Source organism: Alosa alosa, chromosome 15 (genome assembly GCF_017589495.1).
Source record: "Alosa alosa isolate M-15738 ecotype Scorff River chromosome 15, AALO_Geno_1.1, whole genome shotgun sequence".
Lineage (NCBI taxonomy): Eukaryota > Metazoa > Chordata > Actinopteri > Clupeiformes > Clupeidae > Alosa > Alosa alosa.
This window is the reverse complement of record NC_063203.1, coordinates 16,604,423-16,625,359: the sequence shown is the minus strand read 5'-3', so window position 1 is coordinate 16,625,359 and position 20,937 is coordinate 16,604,423. Positions and strand designations below refer to the sequence as shown.

The 20,937-nt window shown below is 41.7% G+C and overlaps 2 protein-coding genes across 13 annotated transcripts in view; one reads left to right on the top strand and one right to left on the bottom strand.

The window, feature by feature from the left end:
* Window positions 1–3,903, bottom strand: part of lrch3 (leucine-rich repeats and calponin homology (CH) domain containing 3) — a 31,373-nt gene extending 27,470 nt beyond the window's left edge. For 6 of the 12 annotated variants that reach the window (XM_048264120.1, XM_048264119.1, XM_048264121.1 and 3 more), the window contains exon 1: window positions 3,549–3,901. In XM_048264120.1, the coding sequence (XP_048120077.1) occupies window positions 3,549–3,900 (352 nt within the window). In that variant the 5' untranslated portion in view covers window position 3,901. Of the gene's footprint in view, window positions 1–1,513; window positions 1,567–3,548 lie in introns of those variants that run through there. The other 6 variants (XM_048264122.1, XM_048264126.1, XM_048264128.1 and 3 more) reach the window with 4 other exon arrangements.
* Window positions 3,904–5,842: 1,939 nt separating this feature from the next.
* abcf3 (ATP-binding cassette, sub-family F (GCN20), member 3) lies at window positions 5,843–19,947 on the top strand. Its single transcript, XM_048265423.1, has 21 exons — window positions 5,843–5,964; window positions 6,741–6,888; window positions 7,454–7,533; window positions 7,853–7,908; window positions 10,430–10,527; window positions 10,733–10,855; window positions 12,078–12,344; window positions 13,589–13,669; window positions 14,295–14,354; window positions 14,462–14,518; window positions 14,675–14,697; window positions 14,812–14,867; window positions 14,962–15,162; window positions 15,807–15,883; window positions 16,310–16,354; window positions 16,472–16,604; window positions 17,344–17,432; window positions 18,181–18,272; window positions 18,496–18,628; window positions 18,782–18,869; window positions 18,985–19,947. Exons 1-21 carry the CDS (start codon window positions 5,859–5,861, stop codon window positions 19,141–19,143), a joined length of 2,172 nt encoding a protein of 723 aa, XP_048121380.1. The 5' UTR covers window positions 5,843–5,858; the 3' UTR covers window positions 19,144–19,947.
* Window positions 19,948–20,937: the final 990 nt, after the last annotated feature.

Sequence of the window (20,937 nt, the reverse complement as noted above, 5' to 3'; positions counted from 1 at the left end):
CAGGGCAGCATGAGCCGTCTGGACAACAATTCAGTGACCATGTCAGGCCACCAGTGCCATGTTTGTGGTGGACATACTCCAGCATGGGGAAGCCAAGAGATCCACCAGGCCACGGGTAATGTCCGTGGCCTCTCTATGCCTCTGTCTCTCTCTGTGTCTCCTGCTCATCACGTTATCATGCAGCCAATAAACGGTCTCAAATCAGTTTATTGGGAATAAACCGAATATGCGTGTCTTGTAAACACCTTATTCTGATTGAAATAAACCGAAAAAGGCCATATTCGGTTTACTAATAAACCGTTTGCACACCCTAGCATATGCCTGTTTTAAGCGGAATATTGGGTCATGAAAACACCTTAAATGGAATATGCTGCCAGAAGGAAGAGTGTTGTAGGCCTGCGCATGCTCAATTCCCACAGAATGCTTATTTGTAGGCCGAGTAGCTGACTTATTCGGAATAATGTCTATTGCTATGTAAACAGGAATATGCTCAAAACATGACATTCTACTTGCTTGTAAACAGGTTAAGAGTTGTCTCACTCCATCTCGTTCTCCCTCTCCATCTTTATCTCCTCCCTCCCTCTCTCCTCTCTCACTCTCTCTCTCTTTCGTCACCTCTTGACTCCACTAGTTCTCCCTAATCGGGTAATTGTGTAATTTCTCCGGTGAGCTCCTCCCTGCGATAAACAGAGCGGGGCCAGCCCCAGGCGTCAGGCCGCTGGTGGGTAAACAAAACTGCAGTTTGCAGGTTTCTGCCCAGCTGATCAAACCCCAGGGAAAACAGCTCCAGTAGGGACAGAGTTGGCCTGCCACTGCTCCTGCTCCAGCCTGGGAGTTGAAGTTACAGAGCCAAGTTCGTGGGAGCTAGCGAGCGAGTGAGTGAGTGCGCGCGAGAGCGAGAGCGAGCTAGGCCTCTCCTTTCTTCTGCCTGAGATGCCCTCCCTACTTCCTGTCCCTTGCTTTCTTTTGTGAGCAGCTTTGGCAGCAAGCACTGGAGCTGCTCCAGAGCAACAAGGGGAGAACACTGCACTGTGCGGGCCTCAACAAACACACACACACACACACACACACACACACACACCAATAAGCATGCGCTCCAATTCCTCAGTGCACACAGACAAGAGTGATCAGTGTGGCGCCCCAAGGCAAGAGCACCACACTCACACACACTGGGCTAGGATACCCTATCCCGCTTCTCCAAAAGATACAAACATTCTATCTGTCTGATCACACACAGGCACACACACCCATACACACAACAAGCTTTTCTGTTCCCCCCTGCGGCAGAGATTCCAGGAGTGGATGTGAGAGTCATTCCCCAAAACACAAAAAAACATACAATATGAATAAACAAGCTCTGGCGCAAACAACAACAAAAGACAAAGCATTGCAAATGCATAATAAGATCTCACCAAATCCTTACAAAGGTAGCACATAATATTACCATGTAGCTAGATACTCTTATATTATATTTTTTGAAACTGTATTATTATTTTTCTTTGTGCTTACAGACCTGACGGAATTCTGCCTTCCGTGCGCAGCTGCACGCCCAGCTATTCTACCTCTGTTGTTTGCCCCAGAATTGATGGGATTAATCAGTTGCTTCATGTGACACGCAGCAGACATCAAAACACAAGGGTGTCCCTGTGCGCGAGGAGGAACATCACGCTTGCTCTCCCACCCTCTTCCCCACCACTGCCCCCGCCCCCAACCTCTCTGTCCTCTTTAGTTCCTTTTCTGACACCGAGCACATTTTGCTAGTTCAAATTAAATCCTCTGTAGACACCTTTCTGCTCTTGAACTGTTTCAATTTCAGATTCACAGTACTCTGTAATCCGTTACATCACCGTGAGTGAGGTCCAGGCAACCACAGAGGCTCCATAATCGGAATCTCTCAGCCCCATTCACCATCACATTGTCTCCCTCCTCCTCCTCCTCCTCTCCCTCCGACTCAGGGGCCCAGACACCCCCTGTGTCTGTCACCTATATGTGAGACAGTGTTACTGACCCCACAGGGGTCAACGAAGCTCTCACATGATCAATGCTGGCCCACATTCAGTGGGATGCTGGTGGGGACACAAGAGCAGTGCGACTGCCCTGACTGGGGACCAGTTTGCCAGAACCCTTAAACTGAGACTATACCAAAGCTATAATTCTCATGTGGAGAAAGAGAGACCATATGCCTTCAGTAAAAATCACTGCTGGAATAGGATGGAGAGAGACGGAGCGAGAGAGGGGGAAAAAAGTTGACGTGCCCAAAATATCCTACAAAGGAATGAGACAGCCAAACAGGAAGAGCAAACACACTGTGTGTGTGTGTGTGTGTGTGTGTGTGTGTAGGGGCACTAGATGACAGTCTGGAGCACACAACGGGAATGCACGACAGTGTCAGAAGTCAGGCTTGCCACCTTCATTCAACATCTGTACTACCCCACTCTTCAATGCTACCTGACACACATGAGACCAAAAGAAAAAGAAAATTCTAAGCAAAACATGCATGCACACGCGCGCGCGCGCGCACAAACACACACACACACACACAATCCCTGTTCATGCCACCATTAGAATAACACAAAGGTTTAAATACATCCTGCTCAGCCGTTAGCTTACATCAGAGCCTTCACATACATCCTAATTTGGTGGATGTAACAGTAATTGGCCTGGCATCCACTAATGCCTCAAGCTACACACGGTAAAAACAGCAAGGTCTGTTATCAGCTTTGTTTTGATGGCGAAATCACGTGCGATGGTACACACCTGCATTCCAACGAGAAGGTTTTTTTTTTCACATCAGTTAGAATAAATTAGGCTACTTCACATTTCTGTTACACTGCATTATGAAGTTCTGTACGAAATCCACAACTGTGATTTGGGCTTTTAATTTTAATTAACAACACTGACATTATGTGAATATTGAATAGCTGACACGTTTTAAATTAAGACAATCCTTCAATTGTGACGGACGCTCTGAGAGATTAACGTTAAGCTTAACGCGGCGTCCCTCCCAAAACAAACGATTTGACAGACTACATTGATAAAAACATGGGACACTAGCTTGCTAATGTTAGCAGGCTAAATTTAAATGCGCTAGAGAAACGTCATTTGAACAAAGTACGCAAAGTTTAGTGTAGGTAACGGTTACTTTATAATATTAGGCAACAGTAGTCTCCCTTTCATGTACAGGTCTAAACATGCTTTCAAATATAGCTAATACTACAAATTTATTCAAAGAACGTGTCACTTCTTTACTTCCACACCCCCGTGTTTACCAGCTAACGTTACTACTTCCAGCTAGACGGCTAACTAGCTTGGTGGTCCTTAGCACGCTAGGATATCGTTGGTCAGTGTTCTGCCAAATCTTTCCCGATCCGTCTAGCCTCGCCTGTTAGCTAAGCGCGGCCAGCATTCAATAGTATTTTACTATGTGAAGCTCGTAAATAAGAGCTGATAAGGATATGAACAAAGAATGTGATATTTCTTGTGCTTTAACGTAGTTCCCAGCTTTTTTCCAGGCTCCCGACTAGCTATAAGCTAGGATAGCAACCTACCGGCCCGAGTTGTGTCTGTGAGGTCGTGGTTGGCGGCGCTCCTCGGGAACTCCTTCAGTTTCCTGCCACTGAGATTCAGGCAACCAGTAGCCGCTGCTTCGTCTAACGCCCGGTCCAGCGAACGGTTCCAAGATGCGGGGCAAGCTGCCCCTACTCCATTACCGGAGACCCCTGCCGCTCCGGGATTGCCGACCGCAAAAGTGGGTACGGTGTTCTCCGCAGACAGCAACACCGAGGCCGCCATTACACAGCTAACTCCCACTGAATCTGTCTGTCCGACAGGCGTTAGGTTTGGCTGTACGCAAGCGCAGCAGCTAAGGGCAGCAGGAATGGGAGAGGCTACTGTGGGCATAGAGCGTGCGCAACGCTCAGCATGACACTGGTCAGTGGCTGAGAATTTCTAGGAGTGAGCAATGCATGTTATGCAGAAACCTAGTCTATATCTGACACCTGTGTCTCAAAGAAGCTACTGCTAGACCTACTACTAACCAATGTTTCATCCATGTTCAATTATGGTCATAATTATAAAGCAGATGCTTTTATCCACAGAGAATATCAGTTAACATGCTACTGACTAATACTACATAGGCTAATAATAATAATAATGTTAATACTATAAACAATTCAAGGCATGACTCAATTAAATAAAAAATGGGGCTACATAGATTTTAGTATATTCAGTTAAATATAACATCAAATATTGTTTGTCATTGTTTGCAATTATTGTTTTCAAAATAGTATCAGCATGAGGCTTGCCTATGTTATAAATCATTTTTTTTAAAAAGGTTTAATGTTTGACCTCATTTTTTTAATTTTATTTTACTGTTTAATTTTATTTATTCAGTTAAATATAACATCAAATATTGTTTGTCATTGTTTGCAATTATTGTTTTCAAAATAGTATCAGCATGAGGCTTGCCTATGTTATAAATCATTTTTTTAAAAAAGGTTTAATGTTTGACCTCATTTTTTTAATTTTATTTTACTGTTCATGAGGTAACATTAACATTTAATATTAGTTAGCTTTTCCAGTTCTTTACATTGCCACACCCCCTAGGCTACCATCAGTAGGGCTACTTCTTAGTTTCTAGTGAAGGGGCTGTGTGCACTCATGAAAGAAATTAACGTGATGTATTTTGCACAAGATTTTTTGACAAGAGTCTCAAATTGCTTTTCTCATTGTGTAGCCAATATTATTGCCTCTTTCAAGACTATAAATAGAAAAAAAAAAGACTATAAATAAATATTATAGATAGGCCATATTAGAATAGTGTAGGCCTAATATATAAAAATAATAATAATAAATAAGCATAAGTTTAGGTTCTAACCAACTATAGAGAGTGTTAAATACGTGTTCATGATTTAAGCAGACTTTTTTATGTTCATTAATATTATTACAAGGGCCATCTGTTGTTATCTTTGAGTTTTTAAGTTTGTTATTTTTCTTACTTAGCCTATTAATATTTTTTATTATTACTTTAATTATTTCATTATTATTAAAGCACTGGTGCAATGCTGTTGCTTTTAAATGTGCTAATAAATTGACTTGATTGATACGTCTGGCTGCAACCATAGGCCTACTGACATTAATTGTGTATATTTTTATTGATGTAGGTGTAGACATTATGAAAAGAGCATGGAGTCTCACCCGAAGCGGAGAGAAATTATATGCCAGTGGATAAACTCACTGTTCTGACTTTCAGAGAGGGAAACAAATATTTTATTTACAGGAAAACTCTGTGTAAGACAATCATTCATTAAAAACGTTAATTAAAATAACTGCATTTTTATATCAGCTGCTTTAATGCCACTCGAATCCAAGTGCATACGTATAGGCAATTGTTTTGGTCTATTTGACATAAGCTACTGGGATGTGCTAACTCTGTTGGAGAGTACAGTTACACCAGAGACATGATGGTTACATTACATCCCCTCCCTTTTAGGGAAGCAGCTCTGCTGGCTGTGACCAACTACCAGTTTGGTAGCTTCTGTCGTCATGGATAAAATTAAAAACTACAAGACCCGCGAACCTATGGCTATTGGTTTGTGTTAGGTTAGGCTGCCTAACCAAAGTCCTAACTACACTTGCAATAATAAAAGAAAAATCATCCAACGTTAGTGGATTTTGAAGGTACAGCCTGTATACTGCCAATTAAAACTTCTAACACCGGTGGCTGCCATGAAGTGGATTGGGGGGAAAACGATAGACGCTGCCTATCCAAAACCTCAAAGGGGTATTGAAATTCTTTCAAATATGACTTCATTCCCCACAATGCTTTGTGGACGACTGTTCTTGTAGCATGTGAGCACATGCGCGGTCCTTGTCGACGGGGCCGGTCTATCATGGCGACATACGTGGATATACTGAAGAGCGAGTTTCCCGAAATCGACACTGAAGTCTTCGATTATATCACTGGTGAGTGTTTCAGTTTGGTGTAGAAGGACATCGTGATTCTTTAGATTATAAGGCCTTCACGCAAGGATAGTGGCATCCATTTCTTTGACGAGTCACAGGAGGAGACTATTAGCAGCCTATCAGGCAGTGTTAGCTAGGATTGCTAACATGCTGTGGGTAGTCTACGGTGGGCAGTCAATCGAGAAGGCATGCCAGAAGTCATCATTCGGTTATACAGAAGGCAAACATAGCCAACACTTAGTTTCAATACACACATACCTTTTTTCTAAGGATGAATTCTCTATTATTATCTATCTTGCTGTCAGGTCACCTTTTGCGCAACATTACATCAAACCTGGATATGGTTTGGGACATGTTATTGAATGTCCTATAAAAAATTAAAAAAAACAACAGAAATTTTGTGTTGGGTTCTCAGTTAACCCGTTGAATAATAGACTACTTTTAACATTGGAAAGTTGTGTGTATTTACCTGTATGGTAAGAGTGCCCTCCTCTGACGTTGTTAGGCACTTGCCTGTCCTTGTGAGATTTTGATTGAATCCTTTCACAACCATTACTGTCTGAAAGAATGTTCTTAACTTTTTAAATTCCCCAAATCTGACTTTTCACCACGTAATTCAGGGCTCAACATTTACTTTTAAAAGTGACACATGAGGTTCTGGCTGCCAAAACCAACTAAATCTGGTTGCCACTTGTAACAATTTGGGCAACATGTTGAGCCCTGCCATTTATTTTCCATTTATATCTATGACGATGTCCTGTGCTTGTGTGGTTTAGGTGTACTGGACAGTGGAGGTGCAGACTTTGAGGATGGAGAGGAAGTATTCGATGCAATTGGTGGAGTGTTACAGGAGATGTCAGCTGACTACAAGAATGAGGATGACATTCGTGACATCTGTCTGCAAATGTTCAACACACTCCAGCTGTGAGTTTGTCTCTTTGCTACCTTAGTTGACACAAATCTACACATTACCCATGAAGTTTGTATAGTGTCATGAACATGAAGTCTGTATAGTGAACTACAAATTGTGTATGACGTAAGAAGGCATTTATCAACACATCAAAATGGAAACTATAGTGTCTGGAAATTCTGTTGGGGTACAACAATATGTTTATTCCAAGTTAAAGTCCACAAGTATAGAGTAAGGTTGTTGATATTTTCAGTTTTATTTACCAATCAAATTACACCACAGGAACATGGTGATTGGCTGAAATGAACATGGTGATTAATGGCTCAGTCCAAGCCACTTTACTTCCCATCTAGTGAGCCATGACTGTGTATGCACACTAAGGGATTTGGAGTGTATGCCCAGAACTAATAGCTAGGGTTAGACTTTTGGAGCAATATGAAAAAAAGTGTGATTTATTTATTCATTCTTTCATTCATTCATTCAATTATTCATTAATTCAGACCTGTTCGGTTTCACTCTTAAAAAAACAGTGAGGTCATGTTTTGCTCATACTTAACTGTGTGTGTTCTTTCCCCACAGGAATAATTGCCAAACTACTACTCAGAAGCAAGTGCTTCTGGATGCTCCAGTACAGTTGTCTCAGATCTCCGTAGAAACTGGTAGGCATTCCAACTGTACATCTGATGAACTTAATTGAACTCTACAGTTATGTGTTAGCCAGTATCTCCCAGTTACTTTTGCTGTATCACTCCTCTGGCAGCGTTGATGATCAAGTATGCTTAAACTATTGGCTAAACACATATTAAGCCCAGAATGGTTAGTTAAGTATTTTTTCAGTAACATCAGCAGTGCTTTGATTTGCCATTTGTTCCTTTTGTACGGGTTAGGGTGTTGCCAGTTAGTGTTCACCCATCAATTATTAGCTTTTTGATGATATTCAATTTATTACTGTATCTCTCTGGTATTTTGTCACAACAGTGTCTGCTACCAGTGATGTCCAAGGCATCTGGATGACAAAACGTGGTCAGAACACGGTAGGTTAAGTTTGTGTATTGCAGGCATTCATTCCTAAACTTTATTCAGTCTGTAACAACAACCAAGGTTGGTAGAACACGGTAGGTTAAGTCTGTTTTTCACAGGCATTCATTCCTTAACCCTTAGAACCCTAAGCTGTTTTTAGGGCATTTTCACTATCTTTATTCATAAGGATTTATTCTGGTCATTGTAAGTGCCACACACACATATTATATATAGTTTTTTTCAGCAGAGTCTAGGCTATTCAGATCTGCCATCATGTATTAGTAGTAGTATTTATTTATTATTTATTTTTATTTATTAATTTATTTATTATTTATTTTTATTTTTAAAGAATTAAAATACAAAAAGCGTATTATAAATATTCTTATATTTTGACATGTATCTCACCACAGCAAGCTCATAGCTCTAGGTGCCTTTCATGTGTGTGTAGGGCAGACTGTCCTGAATCAGGCAATATAATTGCCATGTTGGAGGCATACTCTGTTGGATGCCATTTTTTATTTAGTGATGAAAAATGACCTTTCTGCGCTCCATATCTGTGACACGAACTGATCTGACCTGACTTGACCCGAGTTTGCGTGTTAGCCTGCGTGTGACTATGGTGTAGGCACATAATGATTCTCAACTTATTACTGCATTGCCATGAACAAAGTAAAGGCAAAAAGGTGTTTCTTTGTTGAACAAATTGGGATTCAATGTGAGCCTTGAATTGGATGCCATGCAGGAATTTGCTAGGATCTCAAAACCGGATTATGAACATGCTTTGCCATAGAGCAGCCATCACCAAATGGCGGTCCGAGTCCGGACCGTGACGTGATCCTATCCGGACCCAGGCCGTAATAGCCTAATTTAGATTTTTACGTAAGATTTCAAAGCTGCGCTAAATGTTTCGTTGGTTAGGATAACAGCATTTACTTCAGGAGCTTTAGGAACCATCATTTCGCTTGCTGCTACTCAACCAGTGAAATCTGTGAATTCTGATAAAGTCGAGTCAGTGAGTAAAGTAGCCTACTATGGAGAAGAGACTGATAGCCTGAAACGAGCGAGGAGAGGAGATGGGACGAGAAACAATCAGATGGATATCTAAGTTAACGATAAGTAAGTTATTTTCAAATCATCGACTGCTCGAGGAGAAAGCTAGACAGTGAGAACAGAGCTTTATATAACGATACGGGGGCAATACCACGCAAAACTGTCACGTCCGTAACACCAACTAAATATGGATGTGACAGTTTTGCGCGGAATTGCCCTGGACCTCTACTATATATTCTGAGGCGATTTTAAGCGCCAATTTGAAGCACCTCTACTAGACAAAGCATATATTTTGAGCAAGCATAGGGTAGGTTAGGCCCATTCACCACTGAGACCACTGAATATCTTCCGATTTAAGAAGGCAATATGATTGATCCACCACAATCTAGTTAAGCCTACATGCATTCACTGCCCAACAACGTGATATTCCTGGGTTTCCAGGATTTCGGGTCAACATAAAAAAAACTAAAAAAATTAAATTAAACTTGCTGATTAATGGGTTCAAGGAACCAGCTGTGGAATATCCATCCTTGTCTCAGCTCAAATTTTATTTCAAGTTCACGTTAAGATCTTAAAAATAGCCAAGGCTACTCAGTTTTTTTCCCCAATTAGGCTACTCTTATCTTTCCTTATTTCTCCTCATTTCGAATGTTGCCTTTTAGGCTACTTATTTTATTTCACATTAAACATTAGGCCTAGGCCTACAATCTTCTATTTCTTGAATTTACCCTTGGGGATCAATAAAGTATCTATCTATCTATCTATCTATCTATCTACAACTAGGCTCCATCCATCCATCCTAATATTATACATGCATACATACATACATATACATAGCCTAAACACGCACGTTAAACATTATGATGCTCCGGACGTTTGCTTGAGGAAATTTTCCGTAACTGGACCTCGCTGAAGATTAATTGAATACCCCTGCCATAGAGAAACACACAATAGCGTTGGATTATAAACATGCTGTTTTATAACCCAGAAGGATGTACTTGGTATCAAATGATAGCCCCTCCTCTTTCATCTGATATGCTTGCCATATCTATGCGTTCGCCAGTAATTCAAACAAGAGTAATGGGTGCGTAGGTGAACGCAGAGAAGTATAGACTGTTAATATGATGCAATTTGATTTAATTTCATGATTTGTTTTTTATTTTTATTTTCATACTTGATCGTCAAGTATGAAAATTAAAAACAGACAAGTGTGTAGTCTCGTTGGAAAGCCCCACTTCTGCTCTGTCACGCAATAAAGGTTTCATCTCGCTGCTGAACGGTTCCGGAGCAATGTATGTAAGGGTGTGTTTTTTTTTGACGCACTTTGCGTCAATCGGGTTCTAAGGGTTAACTTTATTCAGTCTGTTACAACAACCAAGATTGGTTATAGGCAATGCCCTTGCCATTTTCAAGGATTGTGTCTCGCTTTTAGTGTTGGCGTTGTTGTTCATTGTGTGTTTCTTCTTTCCATCTCTGATTCTGCAGACGGTGAATGCAAAAAAGCTAGAGAAGGCTGAGGCCAAGCTGAAGGCCAAACATGACAAGAGGAATGAGAAAGACTCCCAGAAAACTCCCAGCCAAGTGTAAGTAGCCCAGTACGGCCTCCCTGCCTCCTGCTCGACTGAGTTCAGGGTTGGAGCTGTGATCCAGCCCTTAGACAAAAAGACATTTTGAGAAGACTAGAACTGAACATACATTGTTTACTAGAGGAGGAATGTGAGAGTTTGTCACCAGTGTCACTGTGTGAAACGCTGATGTGCCTGATCACAGTTTGGCCTTGGGTTTCAGTGTGCTTGAGGAAGCTTCTGCCAGTCAGGCATGCAGTAAGAAGGACAGTCGGGTGGACATGTCTGGCAAGAATCGCAGCTATGACATTCGCATTGAGAACTTTGATGTGTCATTTGGGGAAAGGTGAGTTGACATAAAAATGGCAACCATTGGTCCAAGGTGCAGACAGTAAAAAGTAGGGATGTGATGATGCACAGTGAGTCAGCTAAAAATCAAAACAAATGTGTGAAGATTACAACCAGTTGAGATAAAAAATGAATTGTGATGCAAAAGATTATTCTAATTAAAAACAACCTCATCAGGGTGCAGACAAAACAGAATATGCATTAACTGGAATAAGGTGACAGTTCAGACCTTGTGTTCCCCTCAGTTTATACAAATAAAGGAATATTTTTCCGTTACAATTTGTCTGCATCTTAATCTGTTAAAAAAAAAAAAATCACCAGAAAATCGGATCGTGCACTTAAAATCGCGAATCGTACCGAATCGCGAGTTGAATGTATTGTTTCATCCCTAGTAGAAAGTGCAATTCCTTTGTTGTTCCTGCGTCGGCCACGAAGCAGCGCTTATTCCCTTATTCAATTTGCATCTTTCTAAATAACATCAGCTGTTTATCGACTGGTTCTTTGTTTACTTTGATTTGTTACTTTTGTTTGTTTTTATTGGTTTATTTATGAGAGGATTTGTACTGGCTTTAGGGTAAACTCCGGTCAACGACAACCTAGGGCCTATTTTTGGATGATGCTGAGTGTACATTTTCCCTCTGGGACTAAAATGACATCAATCTGTGCTGTTTTGAGTAAGACCGGAATATATACTGTATTTACAGCTGAATAGCATATAGCTTAGACTTTTGGGGCAACTTTGCTACGTCAAAGTAAATAATTCTTTTAAGCTATTAACTAAGCCATTAAAAAATCATTACACGTCTATGCTGCTATGGAGAGGGTATGTTTACCTTTGTATGTGTAAAGGAAGGATATAAAAAAAAAAAAAACTTGTTTGTGCAGTCAGTGGTCTTCAGGTCGCCACCCTGTGAGGAGAAAGTTGCCTACCGAACTCTCCTATTGTGTTCATAGACAGTAGCTTGTGCCACATTCGGTAATCAACTTGAACTTTCTCCACACAAGATGGCGGTGAAAAATGAAAATTTAGACTGTAGCTTGTCGTTAGATTGGAGTTTTCCTTTAAGTCCTTCTGGCCAGCTCTATTGCAGTACTTATGCAGTCTAGTGTTGAATTGGCCATACAATCTCTGTGCATCAGAACAGTAACTTGCCTTTTGAGTGCAGGTATTGTGGATGACATGGACCTTTTAAACAGTGTTCCGATTGGCTTTGTGTCAGGTCACTGCTGCAGGGGGCAGAGATGTCTCTGGCCACAGGTCGACGCTACGGGTTGGTGGGGCGAAACGGTCTGGGCAAGACCACACTGCTGAAGATGCTGGCCAGCCGCAGCCTGCGTGTGCCGCCGCACATCACCATCTTGCACGTGGAGCAGGAGGTGGCGGGCGACGACACGCCCGCACTCCAGAGCGTCCTGGAGAGCGACACGGTCCGCGAGGGCCTACTGACGGAGGAGCGGACGCTCAACGCACGCATCGCCAACGGATTGTGAGTCACGCAGCTGCGTAAAGCAGTCAGTGATGTAGCACAGCAGATGTTTGTCGTGCAGGCTTAGAGGGTAAAAAGTTATGTTAACACTTTACTTAACAGTATTGACATAACAGTGACATGACACCGTCTTGACACATGAAGCCTAATCCTAACTGTAACCCTAAACCTAATCCTAATCTTAACCCTAATTTATGACAAAAACCGAATGACACTTAATGACAGAAATGTTATGTCATAAACGTTTATAACTTGTTTATGACATGTTCATGACAGTGTCGTGTCACTCTTATGTCGATACTGTCAAGTATAGTGTAACCAAAGTTATTCAGAGTTTTGTGTCAGTCGTGGGGACTGCATGTGAAATGTGGCAAATCAAGCTACAAGCTACAAAACGCCTCAGACAAGGATGCTTTGTCTGGAAGTCTGGAAGAATTATTTTACTCTTTTATGTATAGACAAAATCCATATTAAATAATGCACCTTTCACAGATTTTACCTTTTATTTATAGATGTTAATTCAGTTAATTCATACTTTGTAGCTAATCGTTTTTTTTTGTGGTAAAGATAGACATTTGTGTATAGTAGGCCTATATTTTATATTGCTGTCTACAGTTGAGGGTCACATTTTGTGTTTGGAAGAAAAATCTAAACATTGAACACTAGAGGGTGCCAGGTGCCCAACTATCAGATTTGTTGAGTTAACACAACCCTTCTAGCGAATGATTTTGCTGTCTAGGTACAGTACATCTGTTTAGTTCTGTTATGTACATGCTTTTTATACCAGCTGTAGAGATGGCCTACTTCCCCCCTCATTCAAACCATTGACTTATACAAGATAAAAATGGAATGCTATGTTAGCTACTGTCATTATCAAGGATGTTGTCCTTTCATGCATAGCCCACATGCAATAGTCCATCTGAAATCTCTGTCTAATGGGGTCACACTGACAGGGGACCTGGTCCCTTCTGCCAACTGGTTGCGGATGAGATGCACATTCACAAGCAGAGACCTCATATCCTCCTACGGTGTGCTTTTTGGCACCGGCTCCATTGTTGTCATTAAAATAGTCCCAGGACATGACTGCGTCATGTTTTTATGAATGTGGTGTGTCAGTTGTATTACTGTTGGGTGTTGCGTTTGACAGCAGGATTAACAAATATTATGTCAGAATTTTGAATTTGAAATGTGCCATTCAACAGACTTGAAAAGCAGTGCTTTTGCTTTCTGTTTGCCTTATACAGGGCAGATGGGATGGAGAGCGTGCGTCTGTCGGAGATCTACGTCCGGCTGGAGGAGATCGAAGCAGACAAGGCTCCTGCACGGTAACTCTTAAAGGCATACATACTCCAATGCTATAATGGCTGCATGCTTTATTCAGTGTCCAGAGCTGTTAAAATGGTCCGCCAAGTCGTTGATTGTCAGAGACTTGGCCTTAGGGCAAGGGTTACAAAAATAAAAATCACCACTGAAAGAGTGGGTCATGAGCCATAAAAACCCTAAAGTTCAGTTTCAGTTTATTAGTTGTATGTTTGTTAGCATCAGGGTCCATAGTTAAAGGGATCATGTTCTGCAGCATAGAAGATATATCTATATCTATATCTATATCTATATCTATATATATATATATATATATATATATAATATATCTTCTCACCCGATACTTTTAACCCGATACATTGAGTCGTGTTTAGTAAAATATACAAGTGTAGCATGGACTGTAGAACACTAATCAATTGCTCCAGGACACTTTTCCAGTTTTCTGTGTATCTGCTGTTTGTGGGTGGAAGGTAAATTTCATGATGCCTCTTAGTCCAAAACCAGACATCTGGCAATGATGCTGTACTGGTTTTGTGTTTCAGGACGTTCTTGTAACATAGATTATAAATGTTGTGCTCACTTTTTCTCCTTTAAAATATCTTTATCTGATTTTCCCTGTCCCCTGTTTAGAGCCTCTGTTATTCTGGCAGGTCTAGGGTTTACTTCAAAAATGCAACAGCAGACAACCAAGTAAGTGATATTTCTGACGTGTGTGTGTGTGCGTGCGTGCATACTGGCATGCATACTGTAAGTATTGGGTGTTTTTGTGAGAGTCTTAACACATGCGCTCTGCTTAGGGAGTTCTCTGGAGGCTGGAGGATGAGGTTAGCATTGGCCAGAGCTCTGTTTGCCAAGTGAGTACCCCCCCCCCCATAATCATCCATCTCCCCTCAAAAACCCATATTTTAATGTAATTCCACAGTTTCGCTGTTACCGACAAACCATCATTATTATGCTCAAGACCTTTGACAGAATTGGTCATTTTAACATTTTGTTTTTACTCTCTTCAGGCCGGACCTTTTATTACTTGATGGTGAGTTGAACAAATAACAAATAAGTTGGTGGTTTGGTCGATTCAATATTTACATTTCACTATTCATTCTGTCCAACCGAAAAAAAAACACCCCTCTGTGTGTACTGTTCACAGAGCCTACTAACATGTTGGATGTCCGAGCCATTCTGTGGTTGGAGAACTACTTGCAGGTATTGTAGATTTGAACGTGGTTCACAGAGTTTGCCATAAAATGATAAAGAATACACTCCTAGCTTTTTTCTGAATTTTCCCTACCTTTTGCAGACGTGGCAGTCCACAATTCTCGTAGTCTCTCACGACCGGAATTTCCTCAACGCCGTGGTCACAGACATCATTCACCTGCACTCACAGCGGTTGGAAAGTTACCGTGGCGACTATGAGAACTTTATCAAAACCAAGGAGGACCGTTTGAAGAACCAACAGAGGGAGTATGAGGCACAGCTCCAGTACAGAGAGCACATACAGGTGAACCATCTCCTGTGCTCAAATATTAACCAACTCCGAAGCGTAGTGGCTGTGAGGGGCACTTTCACATTAAAACGCATGCAAGCAGAGTTCAAAACGCATGCAAGCAGAGTTCCCCCACCCCCTCCACACACACACACACCACCCCCAAATGTTTCTCAAAGTAGCCTTTAAAACTAAACTGATACAAGCATAGCTTCTGGAAAGAGAACTGATACAAATAAAATAAATATTGACCTCATTGATCTACTTCATCTATCTTCTCCTCCCCAAGTGGTTTTGCTTTACTTTGCTCAGGACAAAGTCCACTGAGATGGGAGGCTGAGCAGGCGTAGCAGACATGTCGCTTTGTCTGAGAACTTGCTTAGACATTCCCGCATATGCATAGGCGGGCTTATTGTTCTGCTCAGTCAAGCTAAAGGCATACAATAGGACAACAGCACCGTTGCGTTCAGAAACCCATTATTTTCAATGGCTTGCGAGGTGCAAGAACGGTTTGCTGCAGTGTAAGCAACAGCTGCTCAGGGAGCACTTTGACTGTGGAGCGCGGTGGCAACTGTGTTGCGCTGAACTGAGCGGCAAGTGCAGTTCATATAGGATTTGTTTGGAAAAGCCCCATAACTCTCTCCGTCTGCATTTTACAGGTGTTCATCGACAGATTCCGATACAACGCAAACAGAGCGGCTCAGGTGCAGAGCAAACTCAAGCTGCTGGAGAAACTGTGAGTTGCCATCATCCCCATGGTGCTAAAACACAAGTTAACTGAATTAGCTGCCAGTTGTTTTCAGACAGATTTTACAGACCAGTTTCAATAGTTCCAGATTTCACGAGTAGGTCACACACCTGGTCATGGTCTGGCGCCAAACCTGCTGGCCTGTGCCAGGTTGTTACCAGAACTTTTCCAAACTAAGCAGCTCTCTCAGCAGTGTGTCATCAGTACTGAGGTCTGACTAATGCAGGAGTAGGTAGAGCTGTTCTTGGCCCCAGGCAGGTGTTTATTAGACTAGTGCTATTAGACTGGTATTTAACTTTGAGGAAGGCGTAAGCCAGGCACTCTAACGCACTCTTAAGGGAGAAAAGAAAGTGCTCCTGCTTCCATCTTGGTTGTGTTCTGACATTCTCTCTACCTCTGTCTTCTGATTTACAGACCTGAACTAAAGCCTCTGGAGAAAGAGGCTGAAGTTATGTTACGGTAAGAGCCCATGAACATGATGTCCATTGGAATGGACAGACTGGTTGTTTCTGACGATAAGATATTAAACTAGCTTGGGTTTGTTATTTAGCATGCTTGTTTTTTGTGTGTCAACAGGTTTCCAGATAATTTTGAGAAGCTGTCTCCTCCCATTCTGCAGCTGGACGAGGTGGAGTTCTACTACTCACCGGATAAGAGTCTCTTCAATGGGCTCTGTGTGTCTGCAGACCTGGAGTCTCGCATCTGCATTGTACGTATCAGCCATTATAGTTCATCATAGGTTCCGTTTTTCCCCCCAACTTTGTTCCAACTATTTGAAAATGTTCTTGACTAACTATGAAAAGATGCTTATGAAAAGGGAAGAAAATTATATGTCCAACTCTAGTTGTGCATCTCTAATCCAACTCCGCATTCCAAATCATCTGAATAACCACATGATCCAAGAACACCTGACCGTTTTTTGACATTTGTTGGTGCAGTGTCAATTATAAATTAACGTTTTACTGCGAGATCAGACAAGTTCAGGGTTGATAGACAGAAACCTGACACAGTGTCACGATTCAGACCTCAAGTATTAGTAAAATGTGAAACCGTGAGAAATGTTCATTTTAAAAGGTCAAGGTCTGTACATTAAATGTTTTCACATTCCTCAGAGCTTCCGTGAAAGAGACGCTGTTTTTGTTTGTTTGCCTGTGAAGCGTAACATCCCCTAGATTAAATCACCATGGTATTCAACATTTGGGACACGTTTGTTTGAAGAACTTATTTAATTTATTAAGGTTCAAGGCAGCACTGTTATGTCTCCGAGTCTCTATTTGTATTCTGGGAATAGATGAAAGTCATCACAAGTCACAAAGACAATAGTTGATTTGAACAAGAATAATAGCTAGTGCTATTGTGTCTAGCACATATGTAAAAACACCTTTTTTCTCTTTTTGTTTTGCTTCGTGTGTGTGCTGTACACGTGTGGATTTGTGTCTGTCTCACAGGTTGGAGAGAACGGAGCAGGAAAGACCACAGCACTTAAGTTACTGATGGGTGAACTAACACCAGTCAACGGTGTCAGACATTCTCACCGGTAAGGCCAAGAAACAACACTGCGTGATTGAAGCATCATGCACAGGTGTCCCTTCTCACTGATCGCTACTGCAGGGAGGAGAATGGCAGACATACAATCAGTTTCACCATTCATTTTCTAAGTTGAAATAAAACTGTGGTTCTCTGAATTTAGACTCTGATACTGTAGGTGTCAGGGAGGGAAGTTGTTTTGTACAATATTAAAGACTGTTATCTGCAGTTAACAAATCTGCTGTCAAAGCAACAGACCTGTCTGGAACACTGACAGGAAGAACTAGATTCACTAGAGCTGTCTCCCATGAATGTTTGCCTCAGTGGCTGTCCACTGACTGCTGCAAATCTTTGCATATAAACTATACTAATATAGAAACTATTGATCAAAAATAGATTGTGATTGACATTTGATACAGTATCAGAAAACACAATAATACTACACATAAGTGTACACCACACCCGGACAGGCTACTCTGCTCACATAACACACATGAAGCCTTCTGTTCATGGAACGTCTGCTGCAACAATTAGCTTCCAATATTATCAATAGAACTGGCTACACCAGATGTGATTGCAGTACGTACATTCAAAAAAAATTGACCAGTCATCTAAAACTGCTTTACACTGTGAATAGAGCGCTTCAGTTGTGTACCCAGTGTAGCCTGGGCCTTACGTGTCAGGTGCACAAGTCTTGTAGAAGTCAGGGAGAAATGCAGAGGAATATTGAATATTTGGAATTCTGTTTGTTTTAACAGAAATTTAAAGATTGGCTACTTCAGTCAGCATCATGTGGACCAGCTAGACATGAATGTTTGCTCAGTGGAACTTCTCCTCAACAAATTTCCTGGTAACAATCACAAACCCCTGTACACTTTGTATACATTTAGAAAGCCATTTCAATTTGCATAAGAATCCTATGTAAGTATTATGTAAATATAATGCAGCCACAAACTGTTTGTTTCTCCACATAACATGCCCCAGTTAATTATCCGCTTATAGGCCTACATTGACCTTGAGCTGCGTCCCCCCTCCCCCGGGTTCTGTCTCTGGTCATCATGTTCTCCTCTTAGGTCGAAATGAGGAAGAATACCGGCATCAGCTGGGACGGTATGGGATAACTGGAGAGCTAGCCACGCGGCCGGTCGCAAGCTTGTCGGGAGGGCAGAAGAGTCGAGTGGCCTTTGCTCAGATGACCATGCCTTGGTGAGGCTCTGCTGTGTGTGTGTGTGTGTGTGTGTGTGTGTGTGTGTGTGTGTGTTTGGGGGGGGGCTAGAGACAGATGTGTTGTTAGCCTGCTCCTCCTCTCTACTTGTTGTTGTTTTAACCTCTCCTGTTTCCTACTTTCTCTTTTATCAGTCCAAACTTCTACATACTTGATGAGCCGACAAATCATCTGGATATGGAAAGCATAGAGTCTCTTGCAAAAGCACTCAACAAGTTCAAGGTCAGTCCAAAACCTTTAAGTTCTTTACAAGATCCATAACTTCTACTGCTTTGTGGTGATGCTGATTAAATGTGCACTGTTAGTAAACATGAATTTCTCTCATTTTCTCTCTCAGGGTGGTGTGGTGTTAGTGTCCCACGACGAGCGCCTGATCCGGGAAGTGTGTAAAGAACTCTGGGTGTGTGAGGGGGGCAAGGTGAAGCGCATCGATGGCGGCTTCGACGAGTACAGGGACATCCTGCATGAACAGTTCCGCAAGGAGGGATACCTGTGAGTCCTCATGTTGCCCGCCGGCCAGCTGTCGACCACTACTGTTGCCGGCGCTGTCGTCACCAAAAAACCCCCATCGCCCAACATGCCAACACAGCAAGACTCTTTACATCAGACATGCTAAACTGCCAATCAATTACAGTCCTACCCACACCTTGACGTACATTCGACCCACTGCCAAGGAGCACCCAAAGGAATCCCATGAGAGGGTTCCTGAGGAGTCACGAAGACGCAGCTCTCTTTCCAGGCCTTTTTTTGTTCTGTTTTATCCCCTTTTTTGCCCCTAGCCTCGTTCTCTGGTGGCTCACGTCAAGATCAAGCTCATTCAACACTCTCCCTGGACTGCCAGTTTGGCCCTTGCTCGCTCGTTCCTAGTCAGCCATGGTCCCATCTTATGGAGGGCTGGGTCAGTATTGTCTCTGACTGACTGCTTTGCTTTGTTTTTCCATCAGCTTGACAAAACCTTGTTTAAAACATTGTTTATTTTGACGCCTCATACTTGTTCAGAGTCTTTTGATGTTTGAGAGACTAAGAATGGGATTTGGGAGAGAGGGAGGGAATGGGTGTTATTACCTGCGAGGTAGGGGAACTCCCTATTCAAATCTAAGACTAAATCACAATCATTTTTCCTGATACCTCATGGGGTAAGGCATATAAAGTATATACATATATACTTATAATTATACATACTTGTGAAAAAATATCAGAATAAAACCAGATGATTCCCATGATTCAGTGATGTACTTAACTTATAAATAGGTGTTTTAAAATACTCATAAATCAATGCTAATAAAATCATAGCCATCAACCAACTGCAACCTGTTTTTATTGTACACATTCGGGCTTTTACATTAAACGTGCATGGACAATCCTACTAGCATTACGTGATTGCACAGATATATTTTAATCTCAATACAATGTTGACAAATGCACGGATTTCATATCAAACTGATTATTTTGGTTTCACGAGTTAGTTGGAATAAGTCAAGTTATCTTACATAATCGGGTGTATAGCCTACTACTAGTCGTCTTTGTTGTTTCTAACAAATGTCATGAGAATGTAGGGAAGACAAAACTAGCGGCGAAGATTTGGTGGACGAATTGCCTTCGCGTTTGTGGGTGACCGCTTTATATGGGTACATCATGAGATGTCTCAGCCCTTGACCCAACAAATAGTCAAATTTACTACCTCTACTATGCATACCTACTGGGTTTCTTTCACCAAGTGTCCAAGGTCGGAGTGAAATTAAAGCTTCACTATTTATGTTACCTATCATTTCTTCCGCTAAAACACCCACTCCCCAGCCCAGCTGAGCAGCCAACTCCATTAGCATGAGGTGACGTAGCAGCAGTTCAACTGAAATCGAAACCCAATATTTGACTTACTTTAAAACGAGCCTCAACAACCTGCACCGGACTTTACTTATATAAAATTGACAACGACAGCAAAATTTGACATCACGTAAGACAGAAAACTTAGAGATGACAAGAGGGCTGATCTTTACCATCCTCAAAACCAGGAATTACCTCGTGGTAGACGAGTCCCAGTCAATCGTGTTGATAAAAAAATACACACACAGCAATCTACGCGATGCATAACAATATCGTGGCGTTAAGCATTGCTAATATCTTATTTTCAACGACGCAATCGATGGGCTTTGAGCGATACCCTTACTCGAGTCTATTCAATATTAATATTGAGCCATTACGCCAGCTGATGGTCTCTTTAACATCACTTTAATATAGGGGTGTTGTGAAATTACTTTAACCTTTACTAGTTCATGTTCACAATTACACG

What these genes read in the sequence shown, in the direction of transcription:
- abcf3 (XM_048265423.1), top strand. Translation starts at nt 5,859, where the DNA reads ATGCGCGGTCCTTGTCGACGGGGCCGGTCTATCATGGCGACATACGTG. An exon ending in TCAGATCTCCGTAGAAACTG is followed by an intron (nt 7,534 to 7,852) that starts GTAGGCATTCCA and finishes TTGTCACAACAG; the next exon opens with TGTCTGCTACCAGTGATGTC. An exon ending in ATGCAACAGCAGACAACCAA is followed by an intron (nt 14,355 to 14,461) that starts GTAAGTGATATT and finishes CGCTCTGCTTAG; the next exon opens with GGAGTTCTCTGGAGGCTGGA.